The sequence below is a fragment of the Stomoxys calcitrans genome, chromosome 4 (assembly GCF_963082655.1).
Source record: "Stomoxys calcitrans chromosome 4, idStoCalc2.1, whole genome shotgun sequence".
Classification (NCBI taxonomy): Eukaryota; Metazoa; Arthropoda; class Insecta; order Diptera; family Muscidae; genus Stomoxys; species Stomoxys calcitrans.
This window is the reverse complement of record NC_081555.1, coordinates 133,882,868-133,902,748: the sequence shown is the minus strand read 5'-3', so window position 1 is coordinate 133,902,748 and position 19,881 is coordinate 133,882,868. Positions and strand designations below refer to the sequence as shown.

At 38.4% G+C, this 19,881-nt stretch overlaps 1 protein-coding gene across 1 annotated transcript in view; it reads right to left on the bottom strand.

Annotated features, from left to right (window-relative positions):
- Nucleotides 1-19,881, bottom strand: part of LOC106089638 (dopamine D2-like receptor) — a 189,521-nt gene that overhangs the window by 13,195 nt on the left and 156,445 nt on the right. Inside the window, exons 6-7 of the mRNA XM_013255555.2 lie at nt 8,035-8,333; nt 7,589-7,819 (exon numbers count right to left, since the gene is read on the bottom strand). Of these exons, the coding sequence (XP_013111009.2) occupies nt 7,589-7,819; nt 8,035-8,333 (530 nt within the window). The remainder of the gene's footprint in view (nt 1-7,588; nt 7,820-8,034; nt 8,334-19,881) is intronic.

Below are 19,881 nucleotides of genomic sequence, written 5' to 3'. Positions count from 1 at the left end.
AGCCTTATTGTTTTATCTAAAAATAGTCCGATCTGGATTTTTTTACTATTCCTCATTGCAAATTTTAGTGAAATCAAGCAATTTATAGCAACTATGTCTAAATATGTTCCAATCTGGACCATATTCGCTTTGAACATCGGAAACCCTTCTAAAACGCATTAATTCCAATTTCAGTGAAATCGGGTAATAAATGCGGCTGTTATGGGCTCATACTCCGTCTTATGGGCCATACTCCGTCAACCATATTCGGTTCGAATATCAGGGGCATTAAATTCGAGCTGGAAAACACGCGAGTTGAGAAGTCTTTCCATCTTCGATGGGAGAGTGTTTGGTGAGTCATGGTCGGTAATTGAAGGTTAGCATATCCGTCTTGACGCTGAACGCCTGGGTTCGAATCCTGGCGAGGATATCAGACAAAATTTCTTGTTGCGTTGGTTATCACCTCCTAATTCTATCGACATTTGTGAGGTATCGAGGCGGTTAGTTACCGACCATGACTCACCAACGGCCCGACTGATCTTAGCAATTTTTTATTTGTTTTGAGTACTTGTCTGATTTAGCGGATAGGAGCATTCGCAAGTTGTTGGGCTTTTTAAAGCGATCTGGATGGTTTAGCGGTTAGAACTAGAAGGCATCTTCTTTGTCCTATTTCTGTCGTATTATAATGAACGAAAAGATCTAAGTTAATCTGATGGTAAACTGCCACCTCAACCTTACATAACCTAACCTCCCATTCTATAATGCAAGGGTTTTCTGATCTTAACGTAACCTTAGGGTCCAAAAAATATTTTTACAATTTTTAATATCTTAAATGCCTCAAATGCTACATACTAGAAATACATTTTGAACTCCTTTTGTTAATTCCTCAAGTTTCTTACTTATAGATTACCTTAGAGTGATAACATTTCATAGTTTTAAAGAGTTTGCTCCACAAATATCAATACCTTCCATACACTTTTCTCATTATTGTAGCTTCCTTGATTAAATCGAGGTATTGCTTAATAAACAAATTGAATTTAAATTATCTGCATTGTTGTATAGATATCTACTTACCACCCTGCCTAGATGTTGAATCTGCCATCATGCCATTAACCTAGCCATTGGCCCAACAAATTGTCGATTCATAAAAATACCAAACTAAGTTCTCTTCTTCCCTACTACAACTAAAACCTGTTCATCTATGGGTGAAGGGGGTCTAAAGACTTGTATAGTAGTTCACACAATTAATGTTAATATCAGCTTTTGTATCTTAACAATGAAGGCAGAGGCCACCCCCTCTTTATCCCCATAGGCAAAAAATTTCTAATTATGGCCAATACAAAATGAACTTTACAGTATTTTGTTAGTGAATTGAAAAATTTAAATATTATGCAAATTCATTTGGATTTCTAAGAAGGATTAAATCCAAAATTACTCTGTCTATGCCAGGTGGTGTTTTCAGTTTAATTAATTTTCCAACCTTCCGGTAGAGTTGTAATTCTAAATAAAATGGGAATTTGAAGATTTCGACTTATTTGCTGGCAGAATAATGAAGTAGGAAACGAACGAAAAAGAAACATCTATTTTTAAAAGCAATGTTAATTAACTAAATACTGTTGTTCTTGGTTTCGAGTAGAGATTTCATTTTTTAAGATAAATAATACTAAAGATTATAAATCCATTTAAACTGATTGATTTCGTGAAAACAAAACTTATTTCTATACTGAAATAAATTTGTCAGTTTGCTATAACAGACAAAAAGTCTGCTGAAAATTAGACAAAAGTAGTTTTTTGCTGAAACAGCAAATATTTTCTGCTGTTTCCACTTGAATGAATAGTTGATTGTGGACTGAAAAACTCAAAAATATTTTAAAAAGCAGTAAAGACAGGCAAAAGTTGGGCGGTGCCGTCTGTATAATACCCTTCAACAACCCTGTAAGTACAAAGTGGGAGTAATACTAATTCTGAATCAATTTTGATGGACCTCGGCGGATGTTTGCAGATGAGTTATTAAACAATACGTATGAAATTTTTAGCAAATATGTTCAAACTGTAATAACTACGGTTGACAAATGCCAACATTATTGCAAATCCAAAGTCTGATAACCATATACATGCCAGCTATATCTAAATCTGAACCAATTTCTTTGAAATTCACCTGCAATTCTTGGTGTTATAAGAAAATCCTTCTTGCCAAACTTTGATAGAATCGGTTAACAAATGAGCATTTTATTGCAATATTTCTCAAAATCGGACGAGCATATATATGGGAGCTATATCTAAATCTGAACCGCTTTCCAGGAAACTTCTTGGATATTGTGGAAGTCGCATTGTACAAAATTTTGGCACGATTGATCAATAAATGCGCTTGCAGTGCCAAATTTCAAGGAAAATCGTTAACAAATGAGCACTTTATTGCAGCATTTCTCAAAAACGGACGAACATATATATGGGAGCTATATCTCCATCTGAACCGCTTTCCAGCAAACTTCTTGGTAATTGTGGCAGTCGTTGAGGAAAGCGTTGTGCAAAATGTTGGCAAGATTGGTCAATAAATGCGCTTACTCTAGGAGTGAATATGAATATATGAGAGCTATATCTAAATCTGAACCAATTTCTATGAAATTTAATAGTAATGTCGAGAGTCAAGAGAAAATCCTTCCTGACAAATTTCGATAGAATCATTTAACAAATGACCACGTTTTTACAGTATTAGTTCAAATCGGACGAACATATATATTGGAGCTATATCGAAATCTGAATGATTTATTCCAATTCGGAGGAAAATTGCGACCTGTAGTTGGTACACAAATTAACATGGACAGACGGACAGAATCAGAAAGAGATACTGAGTCGATCGGTATACTTATCAATGGGTCTTTCTCTTTTCCTTCTGGGTGTTACACACAAATGCACTAAGTTATAATACCCTGTATCACGGCGTCTGTCTGTCTGTGTGTCCGTCTATCTGTCTGTTTGTCCGTCTGTCAGTTTCCTAAAATCACTCTACACTCTACAGTCTTTAAAACTGGCGATAATGAGCAGAAACTTTGCACAGAATATATTTTTATTCCCACCACCATAGGATGGGGGTATACTAATCTAGTCACTCCGTTTGTAACACCTCGAAATATTGACCACAGATCGCATAATGTATATATATTCTTGAGTCGAGATGTCTGTAGAAATCACGATAGCGGCCGAACGCGTAAAGCTAGCCGCTTGAAATTTTGAACCGATACCTGTTATTTATGTAGGTCGTCGGGAATTGTAATTGGGCCATATCAGTTCAGATTTGGATATAGCTCCAATATAAACTCATCTCCCGATTTGTCTTCTTGAGCCCCTATAGGACGAAATTCTTATCCCATTTGGCTGAAATTTGGCACAATGACTTCTATTGGGTTGCCCAAAAAGTAATTGTGGATTTTTCATATAGTCGGCGTTGACAAATTTTTTCACAGCTTATGACTCTGTAATTGCATTCTTTCTTCTGTCAGTTTTCAGCTGTTACTTTTAGCTTGCTTTAGAAAAAAAGTGTAAAAAAAGTATATTTGATTAAAGTTCATTCTAAGTTTTATTAAAAATGCATTTAGATTTCTTTTAAAAAATCCGCAATTACTTTTTGGGCAACCCAATACTTTGATATCCAACAGCCAAACCATGTATGGCCCCAACCCGTTTATAGCTGTGTATAGCTCCAATATCATAGCATTTCTTATCCATTATCTTTTGTTTTCCCATAAAGAGATACAGGGCAAAGAACTTGACAAAGGCGATCCATGGTGGGGGGTATATAAGATTCGGCGAGGCCGAGCTTAGCACGCTTTTACTTGTTTTACATAAATACGCATGGCCCAGCCACACAGCCATTCATATTTATATTAGTTCCAGTACAAGTGATGAACATTCAAACACACAATATAAATGTCATACGGTCGGACATTGAAATGGGCACTTTTTTTTATTGGCACAGGTGTTCACATAGAATGTCGTTATTCCACGTCTGTTTTGACAAAACAAGTATCTCACTTATCTGATTAGGCAATGTATACTTTTATTAGTTTAGATTGAAAAGAGGATGCGGATATTAAACCGCCCCATGCCACGTCTGGTTGTGCGCCCTAAAAACTAAAAAGTAAACTCGAAAAATTCCGAATTTTCCCAATTTTTTTCCATACTCGCATACCCTACACATGCTATCGCCTGCCGCATCGACTTTGCATAAGTGAGCTCGTAGTCCTACTTGTCCTGTTATGATAGCGAAAGCTGTACTGGCCTTCTGCTTGCTACCTTTCAGTAATAGCCTCGTCTACACACCATCCGGAACTCCCCATAGGATCTTCGTTGTCCTGCCGACCGTTTCGCTGTTTCACAGTGTTACATGCGCGTTCGTAGTCCACGCTTTTAACTCGAACTGCGTCGACCCGAAAGACTTCGGGGTAACCAAGTTTATGGACGGCCGCCCTCTGGCCTTCACTGCCAAATCTGCTTTTCATTCCTCCTTACTCCGCTATGGCCCAGCACCCAAGCGATGCGGATCGTGTCATTCTCAGAGAAGGCGTTAATCTCCTTCTTAAACTCCAAGACTGTTCGTTGCGTTACCGTTCTGATTGTTGTTGCCCTTATGGCCAGTTTACTGTTCGTTAGGATGTTCATACTCGACGTCTTCACGTTAACACCACACCACCTCATGCATTTTGTAACCATCGGGAACTCCGTCTGCAGTACCGTGTCAGTCTCTGGGTTCTCAATGTAGACTCCCAGGCTCACTCTGTTCTCTAGCTTTGATATATTCGTGTGACATGATTTTCCAGATAGCAATACTAGGGTTCCGCCAATCCAAGACTGTACCGCTGGTAAGGCCTCGCACTTGACAGCAGTGCTTCGCACTTGACTCAAGTGTCACCTGAGGTGTCAATGTGTACTTAATATCACACCTTTTTGATGCTAGTTATGTGTCGTTGGGCTGACAGAATAGTATGTCGTGTGGCATAGTCATTATTAAAAAAGCTTAGAAGCCCTAACGATTTTATCACCAACTAACGCGATTTATAAGCATCCTAACCTGACTCCTTCGCATCATATCGCTGATTCATTCGCACCCTAACAAGACTCGTCCGCTTCCGAACGCTGACTTGTGCGCATCCTAACGTGACTCATTCGTATTATATCGCTGATTCGTTTTCTAACGCGACTAGTCTGCATACCAATACTGACTTGCTCGCAACCTAACGCAACTCTTTCGCATCCTGGCTGGAACGATGACTTGTGCGCATCATACACGATTGGTTCGCATCCTAACTCTGATTCGTTCGCATCTTAACGCGAATCGTACGCATCCGAACACTGACGTGGGCGCATCCTAATGCAACTCGTACACATCCTTACTCTTATTCGTTCGCATTCTAACGCGAGTCTGCATCCTAAAGCTGACTTGCTGGCATTCTGACGTCACCGTTCGCATCGGAAAGCGAGTAGTCTGCATACTTATTCTGGCTTGCTCGCATCCTGACGATGACGTGTTCGCATTCTAACGCTGATTCTTTCGTATTCTAACGCGACTCGTCTGCATCCGAACGCTGACTTGGGCGTATTTTAACGCGAGCAGTCTGCATTCAAACGCTGACTTGCTTGCATCCTAACGCGACTCGTTCGCATCCCTTGCATTGTATAGCTGACCTGCTCGCATCCTAACGCAACTCGATCGCATCCTAATGCTGATTCGGTCGCATTCTAACGCGAATAGTTTGTGTCCTAACGCTGACTTGCTCGCATCCTATCGCGACTTGTCTGCATCCCAACGCTGAATTGATTCTCATTACGATACAAACATCGTGAGGCGAATCGTCCACATCCCGACGCATCCTAACGCTGATTCGTTCGCATCCTCTGATTCATTCGCATCCTAACGCGACTAGTCCACATCGTGACACTGACTTGTTCGAATCTTAACGCGATCCGGATCCACACTACATTACACAACCCCTCCCCTATCTCCACTCTTATAATTCCAGTGGTGAAGGGCGCAATTATTGTCCTATTTGACAGAAATTTTGCATAAAGTGTTTCGGTCCCACCATCAACAACTGCGCCAAGTATGGCTCATATCGGTTCATAACCGGATATAGCTTCCATATAAACCGATTTCGGATCTTGACTCCTTGCGCCGATAGATGGCACAATTATTATCCAATTTGGCTGAAATTTTGCATGAAGTGTTTTCTTCTAACTTCTAATAACTGCGCCAAGTATAGTTCAAATCGGTTTATAACCTTATAGCTGCCATATAAACCGATCTCGGATCTTGACTCCTTGAGCCGATGGAGGGCGCAATTATTATCCGATTTGGAAATCGGTTTGTAACCTGATATATCTCCTATATAAATCAATTTCACATCTTGTCTTCTTGAGCCTATAGAGGGCGCAATTATTATCCGATTTGGCTGAAATTTTGCATGAAGTGGTTTGTTCTAACTTCTACCAACTGTGCCACATATGTTTTAAATCGGTTCTTAGCCTTATATAACTCCCATATAATTCGATCTCGGACCTTGACGTCGTGAGCCCCTAGAGGCGCAATTGTCATCCGATTTGGCTGCAATTTAGCACGAAATTTTTAAGGTTTGACCATCAACAACTGCGCCAAGTAGGGCCCAAATCGGTTCACATCCTGACATAACTTTAATATCAACCGATCTCCCGATTAAACTTCTTGAGCCTCTAGAGTGAGCAATTCTTATCCCATAAAGAGATATATGCCAAAAATCTTGACATATGCGATCCTTGGTGGAGGGTATCAAACTGAGCCCTATGTGTATTGAAATAGGATCCACCTTGGACCAAACACTCAATGTTCCAAATTTCAGTGAATTTGGTAATAATTGGGCCTTATATGGATTCAATGCCTCAAATCGGGAAATTGGTCTTTATGGCAGATATATCCTATATTGTCCTATCTGCACTATATACGGGATGAATGTGAATCAGTTTTATTGTAAAAAATATGGTTAAAACCGGTAATTAGTACGCCATTTACGGTTTAGATCTTCAAGCGCGCCCTCTAGTGGCTCAAGAAGTCAAGATCCGAAATCGGTTTATTTGGCTGATATCTTGGGTTATAAACCGGTTTGGACCACACTTAACATAGTAGTTGCAAGTTAAAACAAAAAACTTCAGCCAAATCGAATAATAATTGCGCCCTCTAGCGGTTCAAGAAGTTAGATTCGAAATCGGTTTATATAGCAGCTGTATCAGGAAATGAACCGATTTGAACCATACTTAGCACAGTTGTTAAAAGTCGTAACAAAACACCTTATGCTAAATTTCAGCCAAATCGGATAAAAATTGCGCCCTCTAGTGGCTCAAGAAGTCGAGATCGATTTCTATTGGAGCCACAATATTAGAGATGTAACTATGATGATGGACATTCAAATTTCATTTAACTTATTTACATACATTTAATTTTTATATATTTTTTGTTTTTATTTTGTTTTTAGATCAAAAAACGTTGCCCGATTTCAACATTGAAAGCCTTACCCAAGAAATTTTAAACTTACCATTGAACAAGAAACTTAATTGGGCGAAAAAAAAATGATTATCAACTTACGTTAAAGCATTTTCCCGTTTTGGTGAGACATCGCCCGTGTTACGCCTACTGCTAATGGCCGATCGTTGCAATGTCCCACTGGCCACCGGACTATCGGGTGGTGAGGAGTCTTCAGCAATTCCTGTAAGGACATCGTCAACGTTTGATGGTGCATAACCAGAATCATGATTACCATTTGAATCCGCCACCATAAGATGCGGTTGTGTTGTGATTTGCGCCACCACGCTGCATCTTAAATCATTCCCCAAAGATAGAGCACAGAGTAGTTGGACGCATCAGCCGGAACAGCAGCATCCACAGCAAAGTTGTGAGCGGGAAATTGAGAAAAGAAGGAAAAAAAAACAGAAAAAAAGAGCGATTCAATTCAACAATAATTAAGAAATAAATATTCCCACATTAAATGGAAGGATGATTTCACAAAAATCTTTATCCCTTGGCCAACTTACTTGCCCGTCTCCTCCACCACGGTGGCAAGCATAAATTCGGTGGATTTATCGTTGACAATTACATGGCAATCATCAATGTCTGGCGATATGGCATTCTCATCCTCCTCCTCGTTCGACCCGGATCCAGTGTTCGTTGCGGGTTCATCGGGCATTATGCGCACACCCTGCCTACTGGTGTCCAATGCAGTTTCCGCTAATCTCCGTGTCTGTGCAATATTCTCTATGACACTTCCGCCCGTCAGCTCTGAAATGTGAGGTTTTCTTGCCGCCCTTTGTTTACGGGCTCGACTTCGCAAGGCCTGCAACGATGACATTCGCAATTGGGGTTTGAGGTTGAGGCGACAGCACATCAGGACACAAAAAAGTCATAGCAGGCATTGAGTGAAATGAAAAGAAAAGAAGAGAAGAAAAAATCAAAAATGGCAAGAAGAAGCAAAATGGATGGGGGAAAGATGTTATCGTGCAAAATGAAGAATGCAATGATTTGCCTAAACGACATGCAAACACCACTCAAACTCACATTCAATGATGATAATGCCGAAGAACGTTGGTTAAGGACTTTATTGCACTGCATTTTGTGGTGGGGATGGTGATAGTAGCGTGGCAATGGTGAGTACCCACTTGTTATTGCTTTACTCTTTGCCGTAATAGCTTAAACTTTAACCAAATAATCGCTTTAGGAGGCATATCGTTTTAGAGAGGATTTGCGAACCTATTTATCATAGTTTTTATAAATCAAATTTTAGCGCCACAGGGGAAAAGAGTTGAAATCTTTTTTTTTTTGGTTTTAAGATGATGCGCTCATGGATTGCTAAGGAAAATCTGCCGGAAGTTCTTAGCAATGTTGCAATGATTTATGAAGTATTTTTACAAACTAGCAAAGTTTTAAATGCAATTTGGTCAAGCACATAGGAGACAACCTCCTTCCGAATAGGGAATGACGGTATTGCTTGTATTAAAGAACATACTGCATTGCTTTTTGCAGGCCACCGTAGGCCGCTGAACGCCTCGAATCTCGAATCCTGGCGAGACCATCGGATAAAATTTTCAGCGGTGGTTTTCCCCCTCCTAATGCTGGCAACTATGCCATATAAAAACTTCTCTCCAAAGAGGTGGTGCACTGCGGCATTTCATTCAGTCTCGGCTATAAAACTTGAATCGGACTGCACTCATTGACATATGAGAAGTTTGCCCCTGATCCTTAGTGGACCGTTAATGGGCAAAATTTGCATTGTCTCATTTTCAGTAGATTTTGGTTGTAAAGCAAACTTTTTTGCTGTTTTTTGCTTTTTTGCTGTTTTTTGCTTTTTTGCTGCTCAGAGTGTTCGCTTTCTTGAAAAAGGGCACTCTAGAAAAGTAATGCGTGTTTTAAATTGATCACCGTAGTGCAGAGGTTAGCGTGTCCGCTTATGTCGCTAAACGCCTGGATTCGAATCCTGGCGAGAAAATCAAAAAAAAAAAATCCTGACGACATTTGTGAGGTACTATACCATTTGATAAAATGGTACAGCAGCCATAGAAAAACTTTTCCCCAAAGACGTGTTGCACTGTGAAACGCTGCACAGTGGGATGACAGAAAAATTAGTGGAAATAAGTCTGCTGTTTGTGAATCGATAAAAACATTTCATCGCGAAGTTTAATATGGCTACAGCTGAGGTGTTATCCAAACTATGTACATCATTTCAGGGCCCTAGGGGGCCTGGAGGCCCATTGGTGGACCTTCAAAGTTGGTCCGTTCGGCCCTTCAAGATTTAGTCGGGGCTTCAAAAGCGCATTTATGGTCCGATTTTCAACATTTTTTTATTTGCTGAAAGCGCTCAGCATCATATAAACATATTTCCTATTGGCACCTGTCTCCTGGGGAGGAGAGAATGTTCCATTTAGTGCTGAACAGGAAATTGAACTTCAAATACAACATTTTGTAAAGTTCAAGAAAGGCAACTCTTGCCCTATACACCTGCAAGAGTGACATTGGCAAAAGTTGGGGGTTTAGATCGAGCGTCATGCATTGGGTATATACTGCAGTTGTCAGACCTATAATGCTATACTGTGTTGTGGTCTGGTGGACAGCACTTTAAAAGTCCACCTACTGTTCAATAATAAATTGGATCCAAGTCATAACAGAACACCACACGCAAAATTTCAGCCAAATCGGACAAAAATTACGGTTTCCAGAGGCTCAAGAAGTCATATCGGGAGATCGATTTTTATGGGAGCTTTATCAGCTTATAGACCGATTTTTGCCGTACTTGGTTCAGTTGTTGGAAGTCATAACAGAACATCACACGGTTTATATAGGAGCTATATCAGTGTATAGACTGATTTGAACGATACTTAGCACTGTTCTTGAAAGTCATAACAGAACACCACTCGCAAAATTTCAGCCAAATCGGAAAAAAAATTTCTGTTTTCAGGGGCTCAAGAAGTCAAATTGGGAGATCGGTTTTAATGGGAGCTATATCAAGTTATAGACAGATTTGGACTGTACGTGGTACTGTTGTTCAAAGTCATAACAGAACACCACTCGCAAACTTTCAGCTAAATCGGACAAAAATTGTGGCTTCCAGGGGCTCAAAAAGGCAATTCGGGAGATCGGTTTATATGGGAGCTATATCCAAATGTGAACTGATATGGTCTATTTGCCGCAACGTCCTACATCTATACTAAGTATCTGTGCAAATTTTCAAGCGGCTTACATTACGCGTTTGACCGCTGTCGTGACTTAGTGATCGCACGGTCGCAGATTAATGTTTCGAAGTGATTCAAACGAATTGAAATTTGGCACAATGTTTTGAGTTAGGTTCCACGACATAGTCAAGATCGGGCTATATTTGAATATAGCTTCCATGTACACCGATCTGCCGATTTAAGGTCTTGGGCCAATAAAAGGAGCATATATTACCCGATTTCGCTGAAATTTCGCTTAGTAAGCTGTGTTAGACTCTTGAATATCCGTGTTCAATATGGGCCCCATCGGACTATATATCGATATAGCTGCCTTGTAGATCGATCTACCTGTCTGAGGTCTTCAGCCCATAAATATCCCATTTATTATCCGATTGCGCTGAAATTTGGCATATCTGAGGTCTTCAGCCCATAAATATCGCATTTATTATCCAATTTTGCTGAAATTTGGCAGCCCATAAATATCCCATTTATTATCCGATTGCGCTGAAATTTGAGTGACCTATGTTAGGCTTTCGATATCCGTGCTTTATGCGGTTCAGATCGGCCCAGTTTTGTATATAACTGACATATAGACTGATCACGCGATTTAGGGCCTTAGGCCCATAAAAGGGTGCATTTATTAACCGATTTCGCTGAGACTTAGCACAAGAACCTATGTCAAGCTTTCTGGCATCCACTCCTAGTATGGTTCAGATCGGGTTATAGTCGGATATAGCTGCCACATATACCGATTCCCCGATTTTAATCCTTGGACCCATAAAGAAGCTTTTAAAACCCGATTTCGCTAAAATGTGACACAATACGAGTTACCGGGCGCGTCCACAGGTTGCGGATAGGGGAATACTCTACACGGAGTACCTGCAACGGCATTCGCGAACAAACAACGGAATCGAGCGAACAAATACTGATTGCCTATGATACTCGATATGAAAAGGCGATTTATTGGCGCCTTCAAATAATCAATGGCCGTCTTATTCCCGCGGCGAACAGTCCTTTGGATCGGAACGAGCTTGCCCATCTACAGTTGCTTGACCAGGATCGCCATCTCCATATGAAAATGTAACTACCAGTGAGCTGTATTAGGCCCTACGATTTCCGCATTTAGTATCGCCCCCGACTGTCCATATTTGTATAAAGCTGCTATATAGAGCGATATCCCGTTTTAAGGTCTTGGGCCCATAAAAGGCGCACTTATTATCCGATTTCGTACCCTATGGAGTTCATATCTGTCATGTTAAACAATATTCTGTTTAACAACTTGAACCGTGAATTCGATTTATTAGACCAATCGATGTCCTTGCCGAGTTTGGTTCAAATCGGACCATATTTTAATTAAGCTGCAATGGGTCCGAAAAATGATGCATTTTTCTTCAGATTATGGCGAAAGGTGGTTCACATATACGCCCGATGTGGTGGGTATCCAAAGTGCAATCCGACCGAACTTAATGCCTTTTTATCAATTTCCGATCCTACAAAGTATATACATTTGTATATACATTAAAGAATCTAAGAAATAAGTTTTATAAATTGCACAAAGCCACTAATGATGAAGAGTACATGCGTCTTTATAAGCAATATTCACGAGAGTTTGACTGCCTAAATAAATTTTTATATAGACAATATTTATTGGATTTTCAGAATAGGATTAAAGACTATCCAAAGTCCTTTTGGCAATATGTACATAACAAAAAATCTAGCAGTGACTATCCTTCGCCGATGTGCTTAAAAGATAAATCTGCTTATGAAACCTTTGAGATTGTGAATTTGTTTGCTACTTTTTTCGAATCCACTTTTAGTAATGATTTGTTATGCGATTCTACCACTAATTTAGACTTGGTTAAGTCGTGCATTGATCTTGGCTTTATTCAAATCGAAGAGGATGATGTAATTGAGGCAATTGCTTCCTTGAACAGCTCTCGAAAACTTGATGTGGATGGATTATCTGTTTTTCTTTTGAAGAAGCTTGCTTATTCCATTAGCCTTCCTTTAAAGCTAATTTTTAATGAATCATTGCGGTCTGGGGTTTTCATTGATAGTTGGAAAATATCATTTGTTACTCCCGTATTTAAAAGTGGTAGGAAGTCTGACATAGTAAATTATAGACCTATATCCAAGCTTTCGAATGTATCTAAAATTTTTGAGCATATTATGTTCAAATATATCTTTGCTTCAGTTAAGCCATTTTTATGTCCTTATCAACATGCATTTATCAAAGGTCGATCTACAACAACGAATCTGCTAACTTTCACAAATTTTTGCTATGATTGTTTTGAAAAGAAATCGCAAGTAGACTCAATCTACTTGGATCTTTCTAAAGCTTTTGACAAAGTTTCACATAAGATTTTAATTGCTAAATTGGAAAAAATGGGCTTTCATTCTCTTATTTTAAAATGGATAGAATCTTATTTGATGAATAGGTTATATATGGTGTCTATTGATGGTGTAAACTCTAAATGCTATATTGCCAAATCGGGAGTGCCTCAAGGTAGTATTTTAGGACCGTTGTTATTCAATTTATTCATAAATGATATTTCCAGTTCTTTATCTAACTCTTGCTGTTTGCTCTATGCTGATGATTTGAAGCTCTATAAATGTGTGAATAATTTGCTAGATGCAATCCAATTACAATGTGATCTAAATGCCATAGTTGAGTGGTGTGGTAAAAACTGTTTACAAATTAATATCAAGAAATGTTTTTATGTTTGTTTTGGCCGAATAAGATCTATGGTCCTAATGGAGTATTATATACTAGGAAGTCTTATTAATCAAGTGACGGAGGTTCTTGATCTTGGTGTACTTTTTGATTCTAAATTACTTTTTAATGCGCATGTTGATTACATAATGCCAAAAGCATATGCAATTCTGGCATTCATAAAGCGGCACAGTTATGAATTTCATGATCCATATGTCCGAAAAGTCCTTTATACGTCCTTGGTCAGATCTAAATTAGAATATGCACAAATTGTTTGGAATCCGTCAAGTCATACAAAGACAAGTCGTGTAGAATGTCTTCAGAAAAAGTTTGTAAAGTTTTGTTTAAATTCATTAAATTTTACTGAGCCAGTTCCTTCTTATGAATCCCGGTGTAAGTTAATCCATTTACCACTATTGTATAAAAGGAGAATTTTTCAAAGCATTTTATTTGTATACAAAATTATTTATGGATTGATAGATTGTCCCTATATACTTAATCTAATTTCATTTAATGCTCCTACGAGGAGATTGCGTAATACTGAGTTTTTTTATGTGCCTTACCATAGAACAAATTATGCCATGAATGAGCCGATTATAAGAACCCTCAGAGAGGTTAATAGAATAAATCTTATTTATGATATAGATTTCTCTCTTAATATTAATGAATTTAAAAGATTTTTAGAATTAATTTACTATTAAGCAATTGTCTGTAAGGATTATAGTCCATAGACGAAATAAATAAATAAATAAATAAATAAATAAATAAATTTCGGATCGCCTAAGAGGATTAAACGATATCCGTGTGTCCGTCCGTGGGTCCGTCTGTCTGTCCATCCGTCTAAAGCCTTCAAAAATTTAGATATTGAGCTGAAATTTGTCACAGATACGCCCATTTAATGCACGCTGGCTAAGTTCTTGAACAGGCCAAATCGAACCATATTTGGATATAGCTGCTATATAGACCGATCTGCCGATAAAGGGTCTAATGCATTATTTTTTAACCGATTTTAATGAAATTTGAAAAAGTGAGTAGTTTAAGGCTTCCCGACAACTGACCCAAATATGGTTCATATCGGACTATATTTAGATATAGCTGCCATATAGACCGATCTCCCGATAAAGGGCCTGTAGACCATAAAAGCTCTATTTTTTATCCGATTTCGCTCAAATTTTAAACAGTGGGTTGCCTCTTGACATCTGACCTTAATATTGATTAGATAGGTTAATATTTAGATATAGCTGCCATATATACCGATCTGGTGATATAGGCCGATCTCCCGATAAAGAGTCTGAAGACTATAAAAGCTTTATTTTTTATGCGATTTCGCTGTAATTTGGAACTGTAAGTAGTTTTGAGTTCCCCAACATCCGACCCAAATATTGTTCAGATCGGACTATATTTAGATATAGCTGCCATATAGACCGATCTGCCGATAAAGGGTCCGAAGCTCATAATAGCTTTATTTTTTAACCGATTTCGCTGAAATTGAAAGCAGCGAGTTATTTTTAGCCTCCTGACATCTGACCCAAATATTGTTCAGATCAGGCTATAGTTAGATATAGCTGTCATATAGACCGATCTCTCGATAAAGGGTCTGAAGACCATAAAAGCTTTATTTATTACTCGATTTCGATGAAATTTAAAACAGTGGGTTTTTTTAATCCTCCCGACATCTGATTTAAATATCGACTAGATCGATCTATATTTAGATATAGCTGTCATATAGACCGATCTCCCGATAAAGACTCTGAAGACCATAAAAGTTTTATTTTTTACCCGATTTCGCGGAAATTTAGAACAGTGGATTATTTTAATCCTCCTCGACCTCCTCCTCCTCCTCCTAATCGACCCAAATATGGTTTAGATGGGACTATATTTAGATATAGCTGCCATATAGACCGATCTCCCGATAAAGGGTCCGAAGCCCATAAAAGCTTTATTTTTTAACCGATTTGGCTGAAATTGGAAACAGTTAGTTATTTTTAGCTTCCCGACATCTGACCGAAATATGGTTTCGATCGGACTATATTTAGATATAGCTGCCATATAGACCCATCTCCCGATAAAGGGTCTAAAGCCCATAAAAGCTCTATTTATTACCCGATTTCGCTGAAATTTGAAACAGTAAGTAGGTTAAGGCCTCCCAACATCCGACCTAAATAAAGTTCTGATCGGACTATATTTAGATATAGCTGGCATATAGACCGATCTGCCGATAAGGGGAATGAAGACCATAAATGCTTTATTCATTACCCGATTTCGCTGAAATTTGAAACAGTGCGTTTTTCTGAGCCTCACAATATCCGACCTTAATATGGTTCAGATCGGTTTAGATTTGGATATAGCTGCTAAAAGAAGTAATATTTTGTTCTACAAAATTTAATAGTGACTTATATTTGGTAGAGCACTCAATGTCCGTGCAGAATTTGGGTGCATAAGTTATCCAAATTTCGCCAGATTGTGGCGAAAGGTGGTTTACATATATGCCCTAGGTGGTGGGTATCCAAAGTTCGGCCCGGCCAAATTTAATGCCTTTTTACTTGTTCTGTTTTTTGTTGTCTTCCAATGGTAAAACATGAAAAAACTAACTAACCAAATCGATTTTTAAATAGTTGAAAAAAAAAACCCTTGAAGCAAAATTAACTTTTGCCATCAATAGAAACAGAGCCAAACCAAACCAATGGCCGTTGTCAGTCATATGCAAATATAGCAAAAAGAAACCACAAACAACTAATCCTATTTCATGGAAATCACAATTTAAGATATTTCCAATATTTTATTCAGCATAAAATTAATTTCATAAAAAAAGGCATCAATAGAAAGAAAAAAAAAAAATGAAAAAAAAAAATAAAAATAAACCAAAATGATGAGAGTACGTTTTATGGAAAAGTTTATAAATGCGGGCGTGCGTCCTGTGTGCGTGCCTGACTGAGAATTTAGAACGTGAGGAGATTCAGCACAGCACAGCGCAGCAGCACAAATACCAATATCAATACCCGCATACGTACAATAGTCATTTGCGTATTTGTGACGGTGTACTTGCTATGTTTACTACTATGTGTACTTGTATTGGTGTTGAATAAATAAATATTGGCATTTGGAGGTTTTTGTGGCTGTGTTTACGTTTTGTTTATGGCTTTCAGATGTGATTGTGGTCTATGGTCTATTTTGTGCATCATATCTACTTCTCACTCTTGCCCTTTGTCAACGCTGGCTGCCTAACAACTACCAAACTGTCTACAGTGGGGTGGTGTAAAGATTTTGTTAAGCAATAACGCTGAAGCTAATATAAATCGTTAATATATGGATTTTTTACATAAAATAGAAAAAATGCTATAGAAACCTAAATTTTTTTAAATAAACAAAAATAAAGTTTGGAACTTGTGTAATATGGGGACTTAGAGAGAGATATGTCTCTACATAATTTCTATCATCAAGTTATACAGCACTTACAGTTTGTGCGTTTTTCTTTAAAAATAATTACTTCAGCATTTGGCATTTTTTTAAAAAAATCTTCCACTGTGCATTGCCCTTAGCTGCTGTGTATGCCATTTCTATGCATACGGCATTGTGGTTTTAAAAACTTTTGCTTATTCCAATTGTGAATCTAAAAGTTTATGAGTATTGGCAAAATTTCGCTGCTGTCAGATTTGTTGAGCAAACATAATTTGTAGATAATAGAGTTTTGTTGGTTTTTATTTTTTTTCCCTTAGTATTTTTGTTATGTTACTTTCTGCCACTGTAAATCCATATTTACGTATCGCGGCACTCTGCTACACTTCAGCAATTTTGGCTTTTGTGGCATTGTCAATTGGGTGTTATCGTACGCCTGCCCGCTCCCCGTATCAATGGTGAGGAGATGATGTTACAGATAATGTGAAACGGGCAGACAGACAGTTACTATTATGGTGGTACACAAACTACTTTGCCTATGGCATTGTTAATAGGTAATGCTATTTGCATTTCCAGCTCAGTAAACTTTGGTTAGCATTGATTTCAACTGAAATCTGACGTGACACACAACCATGGCACACAATGTACAGATATTTTTGTAAAAATTTTGAATGCCTGAGTGCATAGTGCATAGATGTCATTGCTTGTTTAATTTTCCGCATATCTGTTAAAATGACAGAGATATTTGAAATGAAACTAAGAACAAACTTCATATAACAAATTGGTACGGCAATTAGTATCGCTGCGACAATGGGTGAAACAATGGAAGTTTTCTGAATGCAATTATATATTTGTTATTTTTTATACCCACCACCGTAGAGTGGGGGCTATAATAATTTGGTCATTCCATTTGCAACACCTACAAATATTGGTCTTACAACCACAAAGTATATATAGTCTGGATCGTCGTGGCATTTTAAGTAGATCTAGACATGTCTGTCCGTCTGTCGAAATCTTAAAAGCAGTGAAAAGAATGGAGATATCCGCTTGGAATTTTCCAAAGATACTTCTAATCGATACAAGTGGTTGTGGATTTCAAATGAGTCATATCAATTCTGATTAGGATAAAGCTTCCATCAGGTACGTAACCAGTATTTTATCCCACCACACATTTTTTAAGAGTCAAAAAATAGCCGAAATTCTGCTGTTACTGTGAAATTGGTAAAGATACCAACATTTTTATATAGAATATTGTGGTCGCTACTGGGTGCAGGAAGTGACCCACAGGGGGTGACATTTGGTCATAATTTCAAAGCAAAATTTTGTACTGCTTGCTACCACACTATTTATAGGCTGATCCTAATCCTTCAAATCATGCTTGTCTTTGTGAATTTTTTATACCCTCCACCATAAGATGGGGGGTATACTAATTTCGTCATTCTGTTTGTAACTACTCGAAATATTCATTTGAGACCCCATAAAGTATATATATTCTTGATCGTCGTGAAATTTTATGTCGATCTAGCCATGTCCGTCCGTCTGTCCGTCCGTCCGTCCGTCCGTCCGTCCGTCCGTCCGTCCGTCCGTCCGTCCGTCCGTCTGTCTGTCGAAAGCACGCTAACTTCCGAAGGAGTAAAGCTAGCCGCTTGAAATTTTGCACAAATACTTCTTATTAGTGTAGGTCGGTTGGTATTGTAAATGGGCCATATCGGTCCATGTTTTGATATAGCTGCCATATAAACCGATCTTGGGTCTTGACTTCTTGAGCCTCTAGAGTGCGCAATTCTTATCCGATTGGAATGAAATTTTGCATGACGTGTTTTGCTATGATATCCAACAACTGTGCCAAGTATAGTTTAAATCGGTCCATAACCTGATATAGCTGCCATATAAACCGATCTTGGGTCTTGACTTCTTGAGCCTCTAGAGTGCGCAATTCTTATCCGATTGAAATGAAATTTTGCACGACGTGTTTTGTTATTATATCCAACAACTGTGTTAAGTATGATTCAAATCGGTCCATAACCTGATATAGCTGCCATATAAACCGATCTTGGGTCTTGACTTCTTGAGCCTCTTGAGGGCGCAATTCTTATCCGATTGAAATGAAATTTTGCACGACGTGTTTTGTTATGATACCCAACAACTGTGCCAAGTATGGTTTAAATCGGTCCATAACCTGATATAGCTGCCATATAAACCGATCTTGGGTCTTGACTTTTTGAGCCTCTAGAAGGCACAATTCTTATCCGATTTGAATGAATTTTTGCACGAAGCATTTCGTTATAATATCCAACAACTGTGCAAAGTATGGTTGAAATCGGTCCATAACCTGATATAGCTGTCATATAAACAGATCTGGGGATTTGACTTCTTGAGCTTCTAGAGGGCGCAATTCCTATCCGATTTGGCTGAAATTTTGCATGACGTATTTTATTTTTACTTTCAACAACTGTGTCAAATAAGGTTCAAATCGGTTCATAACCTGATATAGCTGCCATATAGACCGCTCTGGGATCTTGACTTTTTGAGCCTCTAGAGGTCGCAATTATTATCCGATATGCCTGAAATCTTGTACGATGGATCCTCTCATGACCATCAACAAACGTGTTTATTATGGTCTGAATCGGTCTATAGCCCGATATATCTCCCATATAAATCGTTCTCTCTATTTTACTTCGTGAGCCCCAATGGGCGCAATTCTTATACGAATTGGCTGAAATTTTACACAGGTCTCCAACATATAATTTAATTGTGGTCCGAACCGGACCATATCTTGATATCGTTTTAATAGCAGAGCAACTCTTTTCTTATATCCTTTTTTGCCTAAGAAGAGATGCCGGGAAAAGAACTTGACAAACCCGATCCATGGTGGAGGGTATATAAGATTCGGCCCGGCCGAACTTAGCACGCTTTTACTTGTTCGATTTTCATTAGCATTGAGATTTTTTTTTTTTTTCATTAAATTTAAAGGGTTGATGTGAAATATCCAAATTAAATTGTCTTTAAGCTTGTTTAGTTTTATAGTGATAGTTTCGGCGAATCAGTCTCAGTATTTTGATGATTTTTTT